Source organism: Hydra viridissima, unplaced genomic scaffold (genome assembly GCF_058129835.1).
Source record: "Hydra viridissima isolate aposymbiotic clone 2 unplaced genomic scaffold, HvirCarnegie_v1 scaffold_8, whole genome shotgun sequence".
NCBI classification, from domain to species: Eukaryota; Metazoa; Cnidaria; class Hydrozoa; order Anthoathecata; family Hydridae; genus Hydra; species Hydra viridissima.
This window is the reverse complement of record NW_028324307.1, coordinates 3,471,116-3,494,301: the sequence shown is the minus strand read 5'-3', so window position 1 is coordinate 3,494,301 and position 23,186 is coordinate 3,471,116. Positions and strand designations below refer to the sequence as shown.

General features: G+C 29.9%; 1 protein-coding gene across 6 annotated transcripts in view; it reads left to right on the top strand.

The window, feature by feature from the left end:
* LOC145186810 (leucine-rich repeat serine/threonine-protein kinase 2-like) overlaps window positions 1-22,797 on the top strand; it is a 28,329-nt gene extending 5,532 nt beyond the window's left edge. For 3 of the 6 annotated variants that reach the window (XM_080063075.2, XM_090095365.1, XM_090095366.1), the window contains exons 2-14: window positions 6,450-6,758; window positions 14,378-15,013; window positions 15,205-15,412; window positions 15,651-18,334; window positions 18,425-18,635; window positions 18,763-18,994; window positions 19,129-19,641; window positions 19,796-20,014; window positions 20,106-20,333; window positions 20,441-20,639; window positions 20,772-20,995; window positions 21,161-21,410; window positions 21,493-22,797. In XM_080063075.2, the coding sequence (XP_079919201.2) occupies window positions 6,450-6,758; window positions 14,378-15,013; window positions 15,205-15,412; window positions 15,651-18,334; window positions 18,425-18,635; window positions 18,763-18,994; window positions 19,129-19,641; window positions 19,796-20,014; window positions 20,106-20,333; window positions 20,441-20,639; window positions 20,772-20,995; window positions 21,161-21,410; window positions 21,493-22,214 (6,635 nt within the window). In that variant the 3' untranslated portion in view covers window positions 22,215-22,797. Of the gene's footprint in view, window positions 1-5,526; window positions 5,710-6,449; window positions 6,759-10,611; window positions 11,033-11,334; window positions 13,763-14,377; window positions 15,014-15,204; window positions 15,413-15,650; window positions 18,335-18,424; window positions 18,636-18,762; window positions 18,995-19,128; window positions 19,642-19,795; window positions 20,015-20,105; window positions 20,334-20,440; window positions 20,640-20,771; window positions 20,996-21,160; window positions 21,411-21,492 lie in introns of those variants that run through there. The other 3 variants (XM_080063078.2, XM_080063077.2, XM_090095367.1) reach the window with 3 other exon arrangements.
* The last annotated feature ends 389 nt before the right edge of the window (window positions 22,798-23,186 follow it).

Sequence of the window (23,186 nt, the reverse complement as noted above, 5' to 3'; positions counted from 1 at the left end):
AAGCTAACTCAATTCAATGCATGTTACATTTTTTACTCTTTACAAATTTAAGTGAACAAAAAAATGTTTCAAAAGAGGATATGAAAACGGCCATCATGTTTAGAAAGAAAAAATTATCAGGAGCTCAAAACCTAAAAAGAAAAGAAGAAAAAGATGTTTCCCTGTCTAAGTATAAGGGAAGTTTGGAGAAGTATTTACAAACTTACTCAGAAGTTGTGTCAGTACCATCTATTAATTCAAAAAGTATTCAAAACATTCAGGTAAGAAAATCAAACATTTAACAATTCATCATATATTAAATTTGACTTGAATATCATTAAAAATTTGAGTAATATTTAAAAAATTTATTACGGTGTGAGCCGTCAACTAGCCAAAATGATCTCAACTGTAATCATTCTGAAACAAGCAACCAAATGGACGCCGTCATTGAGTCTACAACATGCGCAGTTGAACCAAAAATCTCCGATAATTACTTGGAAGCTGGCCTAAAAAAATTGTCTATTGTGCAAGATATTGAGCCCGAATTTGAAAAAAAGCGTGGTCGTACCAAAAAATGAATGTTTGCTTACGAAAGTCAAGAGGAATCAATGACTGAAGAAGACAATTTTAAGAGTAACTTCTTCAACAGCATTTGAGATCACGCTATTGGAACTTTGCAGGATCGGTTTGAAATGCTTATGCAGCATAATAATAAGTTCAACTTTCTTTACGGTTTAAATGCCAAGGAAATTACTGAAGATGAACTACTAAAAAGATGCATGGATTTAGAAAAATTATTATCTTGCAATGAGTTGAAAGATGTTTCTGGAACTGACTTATTTGAAGAAATGAAACATTTGCGAAATCATTATAAGGGAAACTACTCTCCAATAAATATTTCAGACTTTATTTGTTCAAACAATTTGAATGCAGCTTTGGGAAAGTTATTTGTCTCTCTCAGAATACTTTTAACTCTACCTGTATCTGTTGCAACAGCAGAGAGAAGCTTTTCCATGATGAAGTTAATTAAAACGTATATTCGCTCAACAATGACACAGGATAGAATGGATGGTCTGGCAATGTTATCAATAGAACAAGCAATTGCAAAAGAATTGGACTTAAAAGATATGATTAAATCATTTGCTATTGTAAAAGCAAAAAAGGTTAAGTTGTAAATAAATATTGAAAGTTCACCTCGAATGTCCATAATACGATTTATTTGTTTTATACGGGGGGGGGGGGGGGGGCGCCAATTGAAATATGGCCACAGGCGCCATATACCCTTGAGCCGGCCCTGATCAAATAATTCGGGAAAGGTAGTTTGAAAATCCTTTTTCGTTTTCTTTTTTAATTATTGCTCATCTGTGATAAGGTTTCCTACTTTTACGTTGAATGAAGTTGAATCGTAAAGTTGGACGTTTATATCGAATTTCTGTCAGTTCCAAACATATCATTTTGACACAATTAAACTTTGACTTTTAAGTATACACAATTGTTTTGAATTTTCAAACACTTTGAGATTGCTATGAACTGATTGAACTGCTCATATTGTCTCTAAGGTCTTCTCCTTTTTCAATAACATATTGAATTTTTTTTCTAAGATTTTTATCTAATTTCTCTTCTTTTTGCTTATTAAACTCTCTGTTTGCTAATTTGACATTCTTAAAAATTGTTACTTTGTATCATTCGTTCTAATAATTTTAGGTCAGATATGAAGTATATAAATATCAATAAAAAATATGTATGAATATTTTATAATTATAAAAACACTAAATATTTTGATTTGAAGGACTACCTTTAGTGTGTATTGAATCAATTTTTAAGTTGTTTACGGTTATTTCCACACCTACCGTGAGTTTAACGAAAATTATTATGATAAGTTAGATCACTAAAAAAGTATAAAAACATTAGAAATGAATTTTTGAAACCACAAATATGATAATTTAAGAGTTTGTTTAAAATTCTTCTCACCCTAAAATTTAAATCATTTATGTACTAATTTTGGGCGCTATTTTACTTTCGCACCCCACCCCACCACCACCCACCCTATTTTATTTTTATTTCAGAATATAAAAGATCGTCGTCCAAAAGTAAGTTAACGTATAGGAAATATTACTTTTTGATCAACTTAATATTTTCTAAATTAAAAAAGTTAAAAACTCTTACGAAAACGCTAAAATTCGCCATTTTTTCAACATGATGATGAATTTAAAAAAACAACTAAAACGATACAGTTTAGACTTGGTTTTTATTGCTAGGTAGTTCTATCATAATTTCCGCTATAATTAGCATTTGGATGAACTGTTTAAAATTGAAAAATTTAAACAGCGAAGAAAACCATGTTTAATTTCTAAAAAATACTTTCACTTTTTAAATTCGTCATCACGTTGAAAAATTGACGAATTTTAGCGTTTTCGTAAGAGTTTTTAACTTTTTCAGATTGAATTTAGAAAATATTAAGTTGGTCTAAAAGTATTGTTTCCTATACGTTTTCTTACTTTTGGACGACGATCTTTTATAATCTGCAATAAAAATAGGGGGGGGGGGGGGGGTGCGAAAGTAAAATAGCGTCCTAATTTTGACCAATTTTTTAAAACACAATTTTCTAGTCTTATCGTATGTGTTTCACACTTATTTTATATAGTGTTGACACTTATCTTATATCTTAAAATTTACTTTTATGTCTGATTTATAATGAACTCATGGTTTCAAATGAAAGATTAGTGTATACGTAAGATTTTTGTTTTGAATTTGTTGCTACGTTTCAGATGTCACAACCGAAGGTAAACGTTCTATTTTGCGCTTGGACATTTGGCTGGTTGTTTTAGCCATTTAAAACGTTTTCTATTTGATTCAAAATTTCTGTTGTTGTTTTTAAGCTGAAGCAGGCTGTTTTTGTTTTTGTTACCGCTGTAATTTTTTAATCATTTTTTCCATATCGGTTATAATTTGCACATTTTCTACATTACATCTTGGATTTGCTTGTCTTAGGGCTCTTTTACGAAAATCAAATAGCTGCAGGTATTAAAGATTACTTTTCCTACTTAAGTGATCATCAGCTTTTTTTAACTGCTCTAAAATACTTGGATCAATGCATGATTTTAATAAAGAATATGTGAGAAAAAGCTAATGAAGTCACATTTGAAAGTTTTTGTTCTAAATAAGTAGTTGGAGGGTCAATTTCTATTGGGACAGCTAATCTTTGAACAATTTTTGTGTAGTCAACGCTGTTAGTATCGAATGGAAAAATTCCGGCCGTCTTAAAATCACTTTTGATATTTGCTATAGAAGGATCGATTATGAATGAGTTTAAAGCTACTCGCAAATTTTCCTTGTTTATTTCCTGTCCTTCATAGTCGATGTGACATTGTTGGCAATAGATTTCCACTTTACTTTAATTGGCCCAAAAACCATCACATCAGTGGCTGCAAGATATGCGTTGCATTCGGGAACAAAACTACAAGAATTATTCCATTTTTAGAGCAAAACTCCCTAAGTTCGATAAAAAAATTGCTGCTACTTAAAAAAAGAAAAAAAAAAGTATTTTTAACTACGGAGACGTAATAAATATGCTGCATTCATAAAAGTAACAATGTGTTGCGCTTTATTTGTATTCAATTGGAAGTGAATAGCCATGTTGTTCATACATAAAATACAAATATAAAAAACAAATAACAACTTGTCGCAAAATTTCTCTTGAATTTTGAAAACCTATGATAAGTGTCGATTTACGGTAGGTGTGGAAACGACCCTATTTGGTATTTGTAGAATTGTCAAATTGAAATCATTTTACACTGAAATTATTTCAAATTAGTTTCACTTTGACGCAAGCATACCTAATAGTTTCTGTTTTAAATACACGGTTTTTCGCTCATGAATATGAGGAAAAACTTTTTAAAACTTTTTTCTTTTTTATTTTATTGCGTCATTCAATAGCTATAAATCGTTAAACAACTTATTCGAGAGGGCCACCGTGTACTTTCAAGCACGAGCGAAAGCTTTCGGTCGATTCGGGCCTTCACTATTCTAATGGCTTGTGGCGTTCTAAAATACGTACGGGCAACCGGATATCGGCCGGTAAGTTATTATACTCTTATCCTCGTACGATAACGTACGAAATTAAACAAAGTTACGAGTGAATCCGAGTGGTGGTATGATCTTTTTTTTTACATGGAAAGGTAGGCTAAATTTCAAACAGTCGTCAATATGAGCTGAATGCGTTCAACAGTTCACTTACGATATGTTAAGTAGTTTACTAAAACATAGGTAATTTAGTAAATTGTTCTTGCTTTGGTGGGTGGTTTTGTTATTCATGTTGAATCAAATAACAGATCTATTTTATCTATATCCATACATTTAATTATGCACAGGTTTTCAAAAATATCATAAAAAGTATACAAAGTCAACACCCTAATGTCTGTGTTCAAGTCTGAAGCTATAGCTTTAATTGTGGAGATGACAGAGATATCACTGGTTAATACTCGATGGATGTACAAAGTATCAAGTCAAATCATTTCCAGTATCAAGTCAAATCAATCATTTCTAGTATCAAGTCAAATCAATCATTTCTAGTATACAGCCTTTTTTTGGAGATCAAAAATTGATTGAATGCTAAAAAACGCAAGAATATATTTCATAAATCTTAATTTAGAAACAACTCGTTTCTATTTCTATTTTAAGTTTAAAAAACAAATATGGCTGCGACGCTTTTGTACGTAGCTCTAATCATACTGTTGATGCTTTTTTAGTGTCTTATTGTTTTTCCTTCACCAATCAGTAAGACTTTCCGACGGCTGTGATATCGACAACTTAAAAATTTCTCACTGGTTTTCATTTCTCTTTTTAAAGCGACAAAGACTTAATCGCCTCATATTAGTTTCGTATGCATTAGATTAACTTAAGCGCTTCTACCTCCTCCTTTTTCATTCCTATTTTCCCCTCCTCCTCTGACATTCTACCCCTTCCTCGCCCAACTTTTTCTTTCTCGCCCAATATTTTTTAAGTTAGCGTGATGCTGGTTTGGTCAGTTCATTCTTAAAAAATATAAAAATAGATGGTTAATAAAACTAACAATAGCAACTAGTATTTGTATTACTATCTATTATTATTATTTTTTGGGGGGGGGGCTCTAACGGGTGGCCCATTATCTCCAGCAACTTTAGATTATACTGAATCTGTTTAGACATTCAGAATTGTTATAGGAACATGCACACATCAAGTAACGACCTAGGACTCTTTGCCTCCTTCGCAATGACGTAATCTGTTTCTCAGAGCCAAATAAGTAAAGTGCAAATTTTTTTATTTAAAAAATTTAAAATTTATTATTTTAAAGCTTATTTTTAAAAATTTTTTAAATTTATTAAAAAGTTTAAAAAACTTATTTAAAATTTTTAAACATGTTATTGTTGAATTAAATTTAGACTTTCAATTCTATTTAATTTAAGAAAATGACACAACGTCATTATCAATATAAAGGGTTAGGGCCTAACTTACTAAAATTAACATATTACAAAACTTTAAGGAAAGAACTATTCACACACACACAAAAAAAAAGCGCATTCTGAATTTTCACGTGATTTAAGCACTGATTGTGAGCCCTTTTCTTATTCCTAAAGCTTTATAAATGGATAAGCTGAAATTACTCATCGTCAGCTGTCTTTATCGTAATTCACAAATCTTTTGGCATTTAAAAAAAAAAAAAACGTATGAAGTTCCATGAACCAAATAACAGTAAGTTAAACAACATATAACATTTTGTTTGATAAAAAAATAAGTAGTTTGGACAATAACGTTTAAAGTTGAAACCAACATGAAACAAGTTTTAACTTTTATATGGCAGCAAATACATTTGAAATATCTAAAAATGAAACTTTGTATCCTTAACATGTTGTGTTAGAAGATTTCGTAACTTACGACTTCTACATTTTTAACTAAAGTTTTAAAATTACATTCAACCTTCTACTTGTATGATCACTTCCCAGATTTATTTGTTATGACAACAGCATTGTTTGCTTAAAGGACACAACGAAACCTTTTTGTTTAAATAAGTTCAGTTTACGACTTTTTTTTTTATACTTACGATGAAGGCAAGTTTTGCAATTATTCTTTTTATTTTTATCTTTTTAACTTTTTATTCACAAGAATTAATGTGGATTAGATTTGACAAAAATCATTGCGTCGCTTTTAGTTCGCTTCATTAGATTCCTGGTGTTGCTAGCAGAACACATTGAAACAGCAATCCGGATTTAAATTGACTTTCAATCTCTTCGTTCTTTTAAAATTAAATTTTTTTTTCCTGAAGTTATTTATATAAAAATGGAAAAATTATTTTATTTGTATTAAAAAAAAGGTGCAATTTTTATGGCACCTCCGGTAGTTTCTATTCACGTGATAGAATCGTCTAATGGATCTTTTTATTTATCAATTGAAAGAGACTTTAGCTTCTAAAAGACAAATCTCTTTTTCTTTAGATGCATTGACCGAATGCATTCATTCTATCTTCCTGGAAACTGTAGAAATAATAGAGCAAACCAGGAAAAATCTTGATAAGAAGGCAATAGCATCAGCAGAAAACTATTATTTTTCTCTCTACAATCATTTAAAATTCCGTCTTTACGAGCAACACCAAGTGGTTCATTCGTTGAAGCTTTTGAGCAAATTGGGAAAAGTTGAACTGCGTAGGAAACATTTTGACCGTTTGGTGGCCAGTTTTTTACATGAGCTCTTTTCAGGAAAACACAATCCTGAAGTTTTCCCAATAATCATGTCCTATTTTTACGGTAAGAATTTTTAAATTGATTACGCTTTTCAAGCAAATATACATTTTTTTAAACTTAACCGACTTTCTATAGGTATTTTAAGGTAGTTCGCAAACATAAGGCAGTTTGCGAACTGTGCGTAATTAAATAACATAATACCATACTAAACAGTGGTTTCAAAAAAAAAAAAAAAAAAAAAAAGGAAACACTAAGATTTACTTGTTTAAAGCTTATTTAAAGTACCGTAAAATAAAAATTAAAAAAGAAATGGGCGTGAATTTATTTTTTTTTTTTAAGAAAAATTGTTCTTAACTAAATCTTGCCAGGATGTCAACTCATACACTTATATTAACTTGAAATTTACATTTAAAAATATTATCGAATGAATAAACAAAATTAGGATGAATAAAAATTGGCACAACGACAAAAAACATGAAAACTGATATTTAAAATATCCTTTCGGTGTTTTTTTGCAATCAATTTTTTGTATCTCATTTGCATCGATTTAAGATTGTGTGCTGATTTCGGTTGGAACTCTTCTTCACAAGGCATTTAATCCTTGTTTAAGGCTAATTAGTAATAGGCTTAATCAGATGCTGACTATTTTTTTCCACCCAAACCAAAATTGATTTGATTGGAATCAAGTTTGGTGATTGAGCTAGTCAAGGCATTAAGTTTGACTTTCTTCAATCGAATCTTTGACTGCGCGAGTTATGTTGTCTGGAGGTTTCTTTTTGAAACTCTCATCATTCATTTGAACCAGTCAGCATATCTGCTGATAGAAACATGCAGCTCTCTAGCGTTCCTATGTAGGTGTGTTGGCTGATTGGACCTGAATTGATATTAAATTAACATACTTCATTTATATTAAAGCAACCCCAATAATTAACCTTCCCACCTTCATTTTTTAACCTTCGTAAAACAAAATGATTGCTACACGTTTCATATTTTTTTTTTTTTTTTAAAAAAAAAGAACTTTCCTTTTTTTCTTTATGATTTAAAAGTCACTGAGATTTCATCACTGAAAATTAGTTGTTCTCCGTTTTCCCAAGAAAAATGTATCTAACTACAGTACTTTGAAGAAGAACGTTTTTTACAGTTTTTGTTAAAGGTTTTAATTAGTTTACGATAACTTTATCTTAAATTGGCTCTTATTTGACAAAATATAAAATTTGCACTCCGTAGTTTTTTTTTGCTTTTTTCACCTTCCATATCCTGGATAACATTGAATGCAATCTGTCGTTTTAGTTGTTTTCAGAGTGTTTCTGACGTAGTTAATAATCTAATTGCTTTCTCTCTGTCACTGAACCTTGAGCCTATTCCATCGAACCTATTATTTGCCACTTTGTGACTTAACTGGTCATCAACAGTAATTTTATGTAACATTTTATAGAAAATGATCAAATTATCAATTTAAGTTAATTTAAAACTTTGTGCGCCATATATATATATATATATATATATATATATATATATATATATATATATATATATATATATATATATATATATATATATATATATATAAGAAAACATCAAATATTACGAATTCTCTTAATAAAGATAATAATTTTTAAGATCGTTGCTAACATGTTAAAGGAAATCTAAATTACCACGCGCCTACCTGAAACTTATTTTAGTGAAAGCAACTGCTTAAAAAAATACGTCGGCGAAACGAGGTTACAAATTAGAACTTGAACTCAGCAACATCAAGTTTAAACGAGGACAAACATCGTCAGTCTGCAATAGCCACAAATAGTAAGTTTTGTTCGGAAGAAATAAACTGGGAGAAGACTAAAGCTCTTAAAGTGGAGCAAAAAAATTTGATCGAACGGTCTCGGAGGCTCTTGAGAGGCACCAATGTTCCCCTTTAAATGGCGGAATTAATCTTGTTAATAGCCAATTTGTTAAAACTAAATTTTGGACTCCATTTTTCACGTCTTTACGTAAAAAAGAAAGAAGTCACTCAACAAAGTCATTATTTTAACTTAAACAGTTTAAAATTAGCTGCTAACGCCAGTTAATTTTAAACTGTTCAAGTTAAAATAATTTTACGAGCTGATGATACAGGAAACAATAACCCAGCGAAAATTACTTATTACAAATTACTGTTTGTGTTAAGAGCATGTTATATATATATATATATATATATATATATATATATATATATATATATATATATATATATATATATATATATATATATATATATATATATATATATATATATATATATATATACGTTACATTTGCAAAAACAATACTTATGTTTTTTGTAAGTTGGCAAAATTTTTTGGAAAGTTATGTTATTTGAAACTTTTTTTATGTGTAAAATGATTAAAAAATTATAACAAAAATAAGGTTTGAAAATCAATTTTAAGTGTCAAAAATTAATTCATCGTCTGCCGTTTACAGTTGTTTGATCATGTCAATAAAATATTAATCTATATTTTTAAGATCGTATTATATTTTAAAGAAGGTTTTCACACACAGTCTGTTTACTAAAAATGTAAAGTTGCACAATATAAAGTTGTCCAACTTTTTTTCTTAATAATGAAAAACTTGCGTTTTTTTTGTAATAAGTTTAAAGGGAGAAACTTCAAAACATCCTACCATATTTGTTACTTACACCATGTGCAGCGTTGCATTCATTTAGGAGACAATAAAGTACCCTCTAAATGAATGCAATTCTAAATTTTATTATTTTTTTTTTTTATAAATGAAACGGTGAAACATTTTCTTCTGTTTTTTTTTTTGTTTTGTTTTGTTTTTTTGTTTTGTTTTGTTTTTTTTCTTCCATAAAACTGTTTCCGTTGGTATCCAATTTTATAACTAAGAAGAAAACGACACTTTGTTTTAAAAAAAACAGACCAATCAGCTGACGAATTCAAATACGACGTTTTAAAATTGACTTGAATTTGATTTCTAAGAACATGTATTTTTTTAAACTCAAATTTGATTTTTAACGTTTATTGCTATATTTTTGACAACTTTTAAATTAGATTAATTTAACTAGCCCATACCTGGAGTTTAAACTTTTTTTAACTCGTGACATATAACACTATGAAATACTTTTAAATTCTATTGCAGAAGCTGAACACAGATACTTAAAAAGATCAAAATGAACATTAAAAGATGCCGAAAACATAGTGTTTTTATTTGCGATATAAGTTATGGATCAGATTCCAACTTTAACTAAAATTCCTATGCTAGAATTCCTGGATTTACAGACTGGTCAATAAATTTTTAATTTTTACCTTACATACGCCACATTTGTTGCAGCAAATTGTAATACATTCCGCCATACAGAAAGCCTTAAGTAAACTCTTAAAAGGTGGTGTTGTTAGAAAATTGGTAACTCTTGCTAAACTTGGGGAAACTCAAAGATTTTTATTGAGTGATAGATAAAACAAAAATATTGAAAAGAAAAGATAGAAAAGGCGCTGAAAAGAAATTTAAAAAAAAGAAAAGAAAAAGAGATGATTGGTTCTTGCTCGTTGCTATCAAGAAATAAACATTTAGGAAAAATTTCCTTGTAAAGATGAGCTTTGGATTTGGGTTAGGCGTGGGGTTATTTTACTGAAATTTCAAGGGTTATTTTTAAAAAAAATAAAGAGGACATTTTAGCTGGGGGATTACTTCCTAGAATCCTTGCACGTTGCCTATTTGTTCATAGAGAAGAGATAACATAAATACACATTTTTACAGATCCAATACGTGCTTAGTTCGTTTCATTTACCACTAAATCCTTAATGAATCGATTCAAAAAAGAAGAGTTCTTTGAAAAAATGTAAAAATAAGTAATTGTATAAAAAAAAACCTTCATTAACAAATAGTTCGTCAACTTTTGAAATCTCAATTTTTTTGTTTCAATTTTCATTTTGTATGTAATTTTTATTTGGAAATAAGAATAATTCATTCTTCACTTCAAAAGTATCAAAGGAGATGACGTTTGACGCGAAAACATCTTTTTCTATATAGGTATATCTATTTACCTTTTAAGATACGGATATAACATTGTGTTAAAACGAAACATTTTATACCGCTCTTTCGGTTTTTAAATGGATATTAGTTAACAAACACGATCATAAGTGGCTTTTTTTTTTTTTAACACGTGAAAAGATGAATTATCACGTGAACACGTGCGTAAAGCAAGTCAAAACATCTCGCCCAAATATTTAATAGTGATTTAGACTTATATATCTATGATTTGATTAAGAAGAGTTAGTTAAAGAAAATGCAAATCTTTTGCTCGGTCAAAACGAAGCACACTGAAAAAGTTGAGTATTTTTGGGGTGAGTGGTATAAGAAGATGTTTATTTATTTTAATTATTTCGTAAGCCTTCTTTTCTGAGATTGTAATTGAATGCAATTCTACGATCATAACTTCTTTCTAATAACTCAAAAAAGATCTTTGATCTGATGAATGCTGGCTTTTTATCTTAGTTTTAGAAAGATTTTTTCCTTTTTTTAAAAAAAAAACAAAAACACAGCAATTCTTTGAAGAATTTCGTTAAAAACAACCTTTTCGGTAGATTACAGATTCGGCTAACAGCAGATTAGATCTGAAAATATTCTGCAACGAATACAGTTATTTTTAGCTTCAAATTAAACATGTTTGATTTGAATTTATTTTAAACAATTGCGTCACAGTAGTAAAATTTCAAGTGCCAAAGAACTCCTATATAGAAAGTAAGATGACTTATTCGTATCACAGCGTGTGTAAGCGATCTCCTAGTAGGTGGTCCACTATCATCTTTCCTCCCCCACTTCAGTGTGTTTGTAAAGTTATTATTAAATAATTTAAACACCACCCAAGAAAAATATAACAGATGATGCGATATTATTACACCAAACGCTGCTATAAAAAGTGTGGTGTTTAAAAGAAGAAGAACTTTCCAGAAATTCACTACAAAAAACTGTTTTAAGTTCAATCAAAGCTTGATTGTGTATATTAATTTAAATATTTTTGCGTATGGTGCACAGTGTGCCAACTATGGGCAGAAGCCTAAATTTATTCTTAATATGGGTAAAACTTGTGCGAAATATTCTACACATACATATTAGTTGACTGATGGAGACTGCTTTGTTGTATTTGCTCTAATTTGTAACAAGTCAGTTTAACGCATGCGAATTTTATTTTTATCTAATGACTCATTTTTGCTGGGTGTAAAAAGTTGACTTTTTATATTTGTTAACATAATGTTTGTTTTTATATGAAAGCGATCCACATTTGGTGCTACTTTTTTCCGTAAATGATAAATGCACTTTCTAAGGTGGAATTGAGGCTTTTAAAGCACACCTTAACAAAGCTTTATAAGAGAAAAAATTTTAAAAATGATACATAAACCGTTTTATTTTAAGAATCTATAACTAGTTTTTAACTTTTAAATTGTGTAAACAAAATGTTTCAAATGTTTTTTTCTTTTTTTTTTTTTCTTTATGAAAAATCAAATAAAAAAAACTTCTCGAACTTATTAAAGGAGAAAAAAATGAAAGAAATATGCATTTTATGAGGAAATGTGCATTTTTAATGAATGAGTGTAGAAGTGAATAATATTAGCTATTTCGATTGCCGGGAATTTATTTCAGTATACATTATTTGATTGAAATAATCATAAAAGAAAATAAGAAACTCGCCATTATTTTGCTCAATATATTGCTCCACACCAAAGATTTTAACCAGATTTTTCATGGGCACGTTTACTCATGTTTTGAAAAACGTGATCTGAGTTTGAAAACGTTTTAATGCGTGCATTGATTAATGTATCAAATTTTTTTTTTATGTTTATTGATTTTAAGGTGTTTATGATTTTTGAGAAAAGAGGTAAGCTTCTGGGGTCGAGACCAAAACACCACACTTGCTCTATGGACAATCAGGCGGAATAATCAGAAAACATGAGATATTGAAAAGTTGAAAATGGACAGAAAAAGTGCGCTTTTGCTGTAAGAAAACGAAGAATGGATTATTTTGATAATAATGATCAAAAAATCAACTTTTGATCAATAATATCAAAATAATCCATAGGTCATAATAGATTATAAGACAGGTAATACAAAAATATATATATATAGCTTTGTAATTTGTTGCCAAAAAAAATTTTTTTAAATTATGAAACAAGAAACTTTAAAAGTAATAAAAATCTCTATTTTGTCAATCAACAATTATTTTGGCCTGCATTTCCACAAGCAAAATTTTAGCTCTGAGTCAAGTTTAGCATTGAGTAATTCCAAGTGGGAAAAGAAAATCCCGCACCAATTTGCGCCATTCAAAATTAAGGCAATATGAAAATTTTGGTCCGTTAATGTTTATTCAATTTCTAAGCGATTTTCTACTCACTATCGAAAAATTCTACTCCTAATAAAGTTTACTTTTGTTTGCATTTAAATGATTTATTACCAATGTAATGCGATTGTTAATGTTGCCTGTGGGTCATAGTTGCTACCACCGACTTCGTTTTTTTGTTACCTGTACTTGTATTTAAGCTGCTATGGTGTAGTTCAAAATATGGTTATCGTAATCGGCATTTAAGTGTAAGCATGAATAATGGCCCAATTGTTTCTTTTTTTGACGCAAATTTAACACATAATGTCCAAAATGCTTTGAAATTTGTTTGAAAGTTAATCACATCCCAATCATAAAAATTTCAGTCACTGCGCATAAGTTCTCGCCCACGCTCAAGAAAGAATTATTCGTTCATCAGTGCATCATGGTATAGTAGTAGAAGAGGCAGCAATAAGTCAACATAAACAATTAGTAAATACCGAACCCATCGTACTAAAAATGATCAAGAGTAGACAATTTTCTTGATGTCTTCATTTGTGCCATGAATAAATCAGACCCACCCATCTGTTCAATTTGGATGGCAAAAAGACGACAGAAAAAAATGAGTCTTAATTATCCTGAAAGGTTTTTAAGGTTTTCAAAGAGTCTGAAAACTGTTTACCAAGTGAAAGCAATATCAATGCACTAGAAGAGCTTTTAAAAGATGTTGACGAAATTGAAGAAGATTTTGTTTGTGATGGTATTGAAACAGATTGCTTATGATATTCTTTAACTATTATAATTAAGTAGCCATATACATTTTTCTTTTAAAAGAGCACAGCACTGTGTGGTACAGTTTATTTAGTAAGGACTTTATAAGAATTCTAGTCTAGTCAGTTTCAATCAGAAAACTCTTCTAGTAAGTATGAATAGTAAAAAATGCTTTTTTACTAATCATAAGCTTACTAGAAGATTTTCTATAACATTAAAAACAAAGAAAACCTATTTTAAAAATAAATACTTTTAAATAAAAAACGATAAGAAATTTTTAATCAATTCAGGATTGAAGTTAGAGTAACTTCTAAGAAAAAAAAATTTTCATTGATAAAGATGATTTGTTAAGTCATTAAATTGTTTCAGGATGTTGATTTTGATGATACCAGAGTTAAATGTTGTTTGTATATTAGGTACTTGCACCTGTTAAATGCTACTGTTATTTATCTATAAATAACAACACTATCTATATAATTGAATTAGGGTCTACACGTGTCTGCATTAGTCTAGAGTTCATCTATATCCTTAATTTCTTTTATATTGTTAAATCTTTTGCGAAGAATCTTATCTAATTTTAACAATATCACTTCCTTTCTCTTAGGAACTGATGATTCAAAGTGGCTTTCAGCATTGTTTACAGCTATGGTAAAATTTTCTGATAGTGTTCATTTGCAGCAAGCGGCTTGTGATGCACTCAGATTTGGAATTGAAAACAATCCTAACTTGTGTGAAATGATAGGTGAAGAGAGTGATTGCTTACTCCCAATCCATAATTGTGTGATTGCTGCTCTCAATATTCACAAAAAAGACATATATTTGTTCCAATCAGCATGTGGAGCTATACATACACTTTCAACAAACTCTCCAATAATACAAGAATCATATGTAATGAAAGGGGTCTATATATCAATTATTAATGAAATTGTTGATTCACCTGGTGATAACACTATCCAGGGGTGTGGATTTCATGCATTAAGAGGATTAGCTTGTAATCATCTTTTACAGAAAGAGCTTATGTTTCAGTACCATATTTTGTTACACATAGAGAGTACTTTAAAAGAAACAGCTGACATTTGTGTTTTAAAGGAATGTATTGGGTTAGTTGCTTGTTTAGCTCAAGATTTGGAAGATTTTAGAAAACAATGCATGGTGTATCAGCTACCCCTAATCATTCTAGATATTATGAGTGCAAATGACGCCAATGAAGATCTTGTGGAAGTCATATTAGAAACATTAGGTATTTGAAATAAAAAAATTTGTTCCTAATTTTTAGTGAATTTATTTACATTCTTTATTGTTATTATATCTAAACTCTAAGGTTTCTCAATATCATTATAATGTGAATTTTTTTTTTTTTTTTTCTCACAATTTTTTTGCATATAACTTGTTTTGCATATAACTTGTTCTCCTAATGTAAATATCTTTTAGCACTATTCACCTCATATGAAGAGAACCAGCTTTTGAAAATAGTTTTTATAGAAAAAATTCATTGTGTGGTAAAGCATCACCAAAGCAATGAAAGAATTAACTTGAAAGCTTGCATTATAATGCAGCTGATAGCAGGACATAAAGATTTTATAGGACAAAAAGATGTGTTTGGTGAAATAGTAGATACAATTAAAGATGCCATTCTTGCGTATGTAATATTACTTCTGTTACTAAAGCTACTATTATTATTAGTAAATATATCCAATAGAATCTTTTTTATATATTGTGGGAAAACAAATATTTTAACTTTTAAATATTTAAAATTTTAAATGCTAACTCTAACTAAATTTATTTTTGAAAATCTTCATTTTCTTTTATGTTTTCAATTTTTCTTTTTTCTTTTTTTTAATTCTAATGCTTTTTAATTTTAATTCTAAAAATTCCAGGTTCTCTTCTAACTCCAGTGTCAAAGTGGAAGGGTGTGTTGCACTAAGTCTTCTTCTTGCTGAGTGTTCATATGACAAATACAAAGTTATTGGTGACTCTAATATTCATGAGAATTTGTTATTTATCTTTGAGACATCAGATCCTTTGCTATCAGTACTTGCCCAATATTGTTTGTCTAGTTTAACATTTGAGCAATCTATCACAAATATAGTTTTTCAGCGTGCCTGTTTATTTGGTTTGAAAAACTGCTGCAAGTTGCTCATTGAATGGGGTGCAGATGTCAATTCTAGTTCAGAAGAGGGAAGTGCTCTATGCCTAGCTGTTTCTAATAATCAAATCGAAATTGTTGAACTCTTGCTAACTTTTAAACCTTCTGATGTTTCATCAGCACTTCAGTGTGCACTTGAAAAAAAATTACATAATGTTGCCGGGATATTGTTACGTCATATTGGTTTTGAGGAAACACATAGGGCTATTACATGGAGCGCATTAAACATTTGTTATCTGAAAGAAGAGTATTTCCTTCCCTCTTTGCTTCAAAGAAGAAAAGCAACTAGTTCCATGGTTTTTGATGTAGAATCAAAGAATAAATCTAATTCTTTTTTGTTGTGTGAAAATAAGACTGAATTAAAAGAGGCTAAAATCAATAGAAGAGTAAAGTTTTTGGCTGTTTCAAAACTTCCATTCAACTGTTGTGATCCTCGGCACCCAGGTATTTTCTGTCAGATTTCTGAACCATCTGGTAATGGTAATATTAAAAGACTAGCTGCTTCTTCTGTAAATTTAAACCCAACTCAAAAAAAGAACTTGTTTCAAATTTTGTCTCTAAATGACAATGATGAATGTATTGTTACTTTTGATATCTCACACAACCAAATATCAGACATAGAAAATTTAGCTATCAGTACAAGTTTTACAATGAAAAATTTTTTAAAGAACCTCGTAACTTTGGATGTAAGCAACAATTCCATCAGTGACTTTTCTTTACCACTTTGTTCTTCATTGCTCTCTTTAAAAACACTACGTGCTTCAAAGAACAATTTGAAACAGTTGCCGTATGACCTTCTGAATCTACAGAAAATTGAAGATCTTGATATCGCATCAAATTATATATCTTCAATTGAACCAGATAAGATACCAGTAACTTTATCAATTCAAAAGCTTGACTTAAGTGACAATCAGCTGAATACATTTCCATTATGTTTTCAGCATAAGTTTCCACGCCTTCAGCATTTGTTTTTATCTAAAAATGGCATTACTGACTTACCACTACGTGGTGAATTTGCTTCTCTGCAAACATTACATTTGAGTTTCAACAAACTCACTAATATACCAAATTATTTTCTTGATTGCTGTATCTCTTTAGAAAAGTTGGATTTTTCTCATAACTATTTGGAGAGTTTGCCAACATATACTTCTTCAACTCTACTTCAGCTCACTCATTTATATTTGTCACATAATAAACTAACACATAAAGATCCTTTTTACATTCCGAAATTTGTTTTAGACTTACCTTCTCTGATCTATCTTGACATGTCAAATAACTCATTGACTTGTCTCCCTGATTTGCATTATTGGTCATCAAAAAAGATCAAAGAGCTAAACTTTTCTAATAATAGTATTTCAGAACTACCTTTAAATAAAAATGCTGGTATTCTTTGGCCAAATATCTTTAGTTTAATACTTTCTAATAATAAAATTAAAGTGTTACCAAGTCATATTGGAAAGCTAAATACTTTGAGCATACTAGATGTAAGTCATAACAAGATGTTGAAAAAACTACCAGACGAAATTGGTCAATTAAATAATTTGTTTCAATTTCCAATGGCCGGACTGACTTTGCGTCATGGGGCTGCTGTTTTAAACGGAACGCCTAAGAATCTTGTTTCCTATTTTCGTTCAAAATTAGAAAATTCAGTTCCATATCGGCATATCAAATTGATGTTAGTTGGGCTAGCTGGAAGAGGAAAAACCTCACTTATTTGTCAGCTTTCAAAGAAGCCTCATTCTGCAAACAAACTTGCTACAGTTGGCATTGAAGTTAAAGATTTTATTTTAAAACCACCTCAATTAAAGTTTAAAAGTAGTTCAAAATATCCATCATTTTTGGTTAATGCATGGGATTTTGCTGGTCAGGAAGATTTTTACAGCACTCATCAATTTTTTCTAAGTTCACGTGCCCTGTACTTAGCTGTGTATGATGCAAGCCGAGGTGAAGAAGAAATTAAGACACTTACCCCATGGTTGTTAAATATACAAGCTGCTGCTCCTGGCTCAAAAGTTATTTTGGTAGGGACACATGCTGATAAATGTGCTAAAGAAAATTTACAATCTCTTTCAGCTTCTCATCGCAAGTTTTTACAAGGATCTGGGTTTCCCACAATTCAAACTACTGCAATTGTAAACTGTTTAAAAGAGAATCATGGTATTGTACTGCTCAGGGAGGAAATTTATAAATGTATAAGTGAATTTATGTTTAAAGGTCAACCAATTCTGGAAAAGATGGTTCCTCAGAGTTATGTTAAGTTTGAAAGTTTTATTCGCAATAAGGCTAAAACAATGCGAATTTCTGGAGAACTGCCCATTATAAGTAAACAAAGTTTGCACCAACTTTCAATTGAAAATGGATTACAATTAGATCATGAAGAGTTTAATCGTGTCTTGATGTTTCTTGCAGAGACAGGTCTTTATTAAATTGTGTAATACAAAAAAATATTTTTTTTATAAATTGAACTATGACTTAGTTTTTAAATATATATTTTTTTATGTTTAGGATCACTATTTAACTTTAAAGATCCTATTGGTAACTTAAAAAACTACTGCATTATTGATCCGCAATGGTTTTGTCAAATGATGGCTCGTGTTGTCACTATAAAAGAAATTAATCCATACATTACACAAAGAGGAGTCTTGGCAAAGTCTGATGCTCTTAAACTTTTTCCAGAGCCCTGTTTTACTCAAAATTTCCTTGAGCTATTTTTTAGGTAAAAAGGTTTCTTTGCTGTAATCTTAAATATAACAAATGAGATATGTTTTTTTTGTTGAAAAAATAAGTATACCATAAATGCATTGTATTTTCGTCTATATTATTGTTTTCATATGTTCTTGCAGGCTACTGCAAAGATTTGAAGTTCTATTGCCAATTTCAGAGGAAAATTATTTGGTCACATCAAAACTCCAAAAAGCTTCTCCACAACATCTGTTAATGTTAAAGCAGAACTGGTTAGCTTCTCATATTATAACTAGAAGATACCACTTCCCATATGTGCCTAGTGGGTTTTGGCCTCGATTGATTGCACGTGTTCTTTCTTTTCCAGAACTTATTCATGGTTCATATCTGCAGGTAAAAAAACTTTTCATTTTGACATCATAACCTGTTTCAAAACATCTACCCTAGGAAAATAATTTTTTTTTCAAATTCTATAACTGTTGTTGACCTCATAAGATCTTATTTCATTTTTAATTCTCTCATTGAAGCTAAATTTGGAATCTGATTATTGGCAAAATGGTGTTTTTCTAAAATGGTCACAAACAAGTTTCTGCTTGATTGAAAGTGATGAGAACAATCTGAATATCTTTGACATCTACAGTCAAAGATCTTTTGCTGGTTATCAGCTTTTTGTTGGAATTGTTGATTTAGTTGATGCTTTAATAGATGAATGGTATCCTGGTCTTACAGATACCTCTCTGAAGAGGACTGTAAAGCGTCTTGCACCATGCCACAATTGTAAAATATTAGGTAAAGAAGTTTACTTTGAGTTGGAAAAATGTATTGAAGCATCATACTTATCAGATAAAATTAAGTGCACAAAATGTAGTACTTTTTGCGATATTAGTTTTATTGCACCTGATGCTGTTTTTGCTGATTTGGGGGATTTAGTCAATTCAAATTGTGATATAAAATATTTGGATAATAATAATAAGCTTGGAACAGGTGCTTTTGCATCTGTTTATAAAGTGAAGATTAATGGAAACTATGTTGCTGCTAAGGTATTTATGTTAAATATATATATATATATATTCTTTTTTTTATTTTAGTTGAAATAAAATGGAGTTTAAGGATTTTTTTTTTTGTTTTTTTTTGTCACCATCCTATTATTATCATTATTGCCATCCTCAAATTGTTGTTTTACTTTTGTGTCAGGTATTTACTAAATCTCCAGGGAGCTGTCCCAACCGTATGTTGAGGCAAGAGGTGGATATTTTGAAGCGTTTACACCATCCTTGTCTGGTTTCAGTTGTGGGAGTAAGTCTACGTCCTCGTGCCCTTTTGCTTGAGTATGCTCCTTTAGGAAGCTTAGCATCAGCATTAACTTCAAAACGAGATCTGAGTAAAGGTTTAAAGCATAGAATAGCATTGCAGGTTAGTTTTTTGAATATTAGTATATGAAAAAGGTTATCATAGTAAATTAAAAAATTATCTTAGTAAAGGATTTGACTTTTTTTTTTCTTAGATAGCTGAAGGTCTGGCTTTCATTCATAAACATAACATTGTTTATCGTGATTTGAAACCAAGCAATGTTCTTGTATTTTCCTACTCGCTATGTGTACCTGTCAATGTTAAGCTATCTGACTATGGTATATCTCAGCTCAAAGCATTTCAAGGTCTAATTGCTATTAGAGGAACAGCTACATATCAAGCTCCTGAGGTTGCATGTGCAGATAGTGAATATAGCACTGAGGTATTTATCTGAGTTGAAATATCAAGAACTGTTTTTTGTTTTTTTTTTTGTTTTTTTTGTTTTTTTTTTAATTAGAATTTTAATCTAATTGATGAATTGTGATTTAGGTTGATATTTTCTCATATGGTGTGACCTTATATGAGCTAGTTACAAATGGTCAAAAGCCATTTAGGGATTTAAAATTTCAGAATGAATTTGAAAATGCTATTTTGAGTAACAAACCTATTGATTCTTTAATCTCGCATGGCTGTGCACCTTGGCCAGATATTGAAGATCTTATAAAGAATTGTTTGTTACCAACTCCAGGTAATGAATTTGAAAATGTTCTGATAAAATTTGCTGTTTGTTTGGTACTTTTTTTAGTTACTGTAATTTTGTGCTATATATTTTTAGACATACTTTTTTGAAGTACTGTTATTCTTTCTTTTTTTATTTTAGAGAAAAGGCCAAAAGCTGAAACACTTGTGGAAGCACTTTTGAATGTTGATCTTTTGTGTTTAAAAAAACAAGTTGCTGTTTGCAAGAAGCAAAATATTGAATGTCTTACTACTCGCACCTTCTCTGATTCTGAAAAAGAAAATATAGAGGTCTGGGTTGCCAGTGGTGGCTCTGGATTAAATAGTCAATTAACATGGTTTTCTGTGACTCAGACAAGAAAACATGTATGTTCTAATTTATAAGTTCTATTTTATAAAAGTTTACAAGTTTGAAATAAGTTTTTGGGGCAAACGCTTTTTTCCTTTATTTTCTGTTTTGTTGAGTAGTTGTTAATATCAATCATTTTATGTACATAGATTGTTAGTAGATATAAATATCAATTACTATAGTCAGTACAAGGCACAATGACAAGGGTTGGTCGTATACTTTGTATGATGTCTTATAAGCATTGCATTATTGTTGGAACCAAAGAATGTGGTGTGGCCTTATATGATGCTCAATCAAAATGTTTTATGCATGAGTTGGCCCAACTTTCAGACTCAGTACTGTGCATGTTGCAAACACAGCAAGATTCCATTTTATTTGGGTTGGCAGATGGGAAAATAGCCATATTTCGTTCAGATGATATTTTTAAAACAGGTACTTAAAATTTGTGGTTTTATAAGAATTTTAAAAAGTTATTTTGCTATTCCTATGTTTATTAAGCATAATAAATTTTTAGATAGCGTTCCTCAATACATATCTTTAAATGATAAAAACAGCCGAAATCCTATTATCTGCATGGCACTTAGTCATGAGAATCTTATATGTGGCTATGGCAAAGACATAAAAATACTAGACACTTCTTCTTTTGTTGTGTTGCAGACTGCTCATGTTACTAATCGCAGTGTGAATGCTGTTTCATGTGTAATCTACTTTCAAAGTCAGTTAATTCTTAGTTCTAAAAAAAGTAGCAAACTAGTTGTTGTGAAATATGTTAATCACAGAGTCAATGAGTCTCTCTTATTTGAATTTGACTGTTCCAAAACACTTAAAAAGAATTATCCTAACATTTCTGAACATGACTGTCGCATAATCAGCTTGGAGTTAGTTGATAATTCGTCTTTATGGATTGGTTGTGGTGGCGGTCATGTATTGATAGTTGACATTTTAAAGCCTTTGTTCCAGGTTACTACTGTGATATCCAGGCACTTGGGTGCTGTTCGCTCAATTATTTCTACACAGGCTGTAAATGGAAAACCAGCATCTGTAATAACAGCTGGTCAGGGGTTTCGCCCACTATTAGCCTTTAGCAATGATGTTGAAGAATTTGGTTTTGTTTTGTTATGGGATGCAGATCTTTTGAAGTTAAAGAAACATCTGATAACTGAGAAAAAAAATCGAGACGAATTACTCAGCAAAATTTCAGCAAAATCAGAGAAGTATGCTCTGAGAATACTTTGATATTTTATTTGTTATCTCCTTAAGCTATAACTCTCCCATCTCCTTGAGCTATAAATTTATTCGTTTTAAGTTTTTTGTACGTTTAAAGCTAAACTTGATTTTAAATATTCCATTTCATATCTTTCTAATGTTTCTTAGTTTACAGTTTTTATAAATTTATGAAAAATGAGGATTTTTTTTTCATTATAAAAGTATTTTATAACTTATTTATATTTAATTACAGTCACGAATGGTGCTGTTAGAAATATTTTGTTAGAAAAACTTTTATAAAAGAACGTTTGTTATATGAAATTTATAGGTATGTAATATTGTGGGGAAAAAAAATGAAATTAGAATTATACTTAAAATTATTAAGTGAAGGGGGAAGTGTTTTAATTTTCAATTCCTTTTATTTTTTACTATTTAAAGTATGCTGAAAATAGAATAAAAGATAACGTTTTTCGTTATCTCTAGTTGTGTAATAATGTAATTTAATTCAAAGTATTTGTAAAGTGTTAATTTATTATTATCAAATCATTGTACAGAATATTTATAAAAAGTTTTTTACCTGTTCTTTTTTCAGTAATACTGATGACGTATTGAAGTGAATGGTTTTTTTTTTTTTTTTTTTTTTTTCCTTTCATAGAGGGGCTAAATAAAATAGAGACTTTTTTTGCATCCATTTTGGTAAGATATTTTTTCTTAATGCACATAGCAATACGATACATTAAGACAGAAAAATGGAAAAATCAGAAAATTTATTGTGAAAATTGCTATTTTCTCAGTTTTAGTAAATTCCTTTTTCTTCTTTTGATTATCAACAATAAAATTGTGTTTAGAATAATCCTTAATGGCACAACATTCTTATAAGTATAAATGTATTAATGTAGCTTTAAAAATGATGGGTAATGAAATATTAGTCTCTGTGAACTTTAAGGTTCTGTTTTTTTTTCACCTATTCTATAAGTATTTAAAGTCCATGTGGATTCGAGG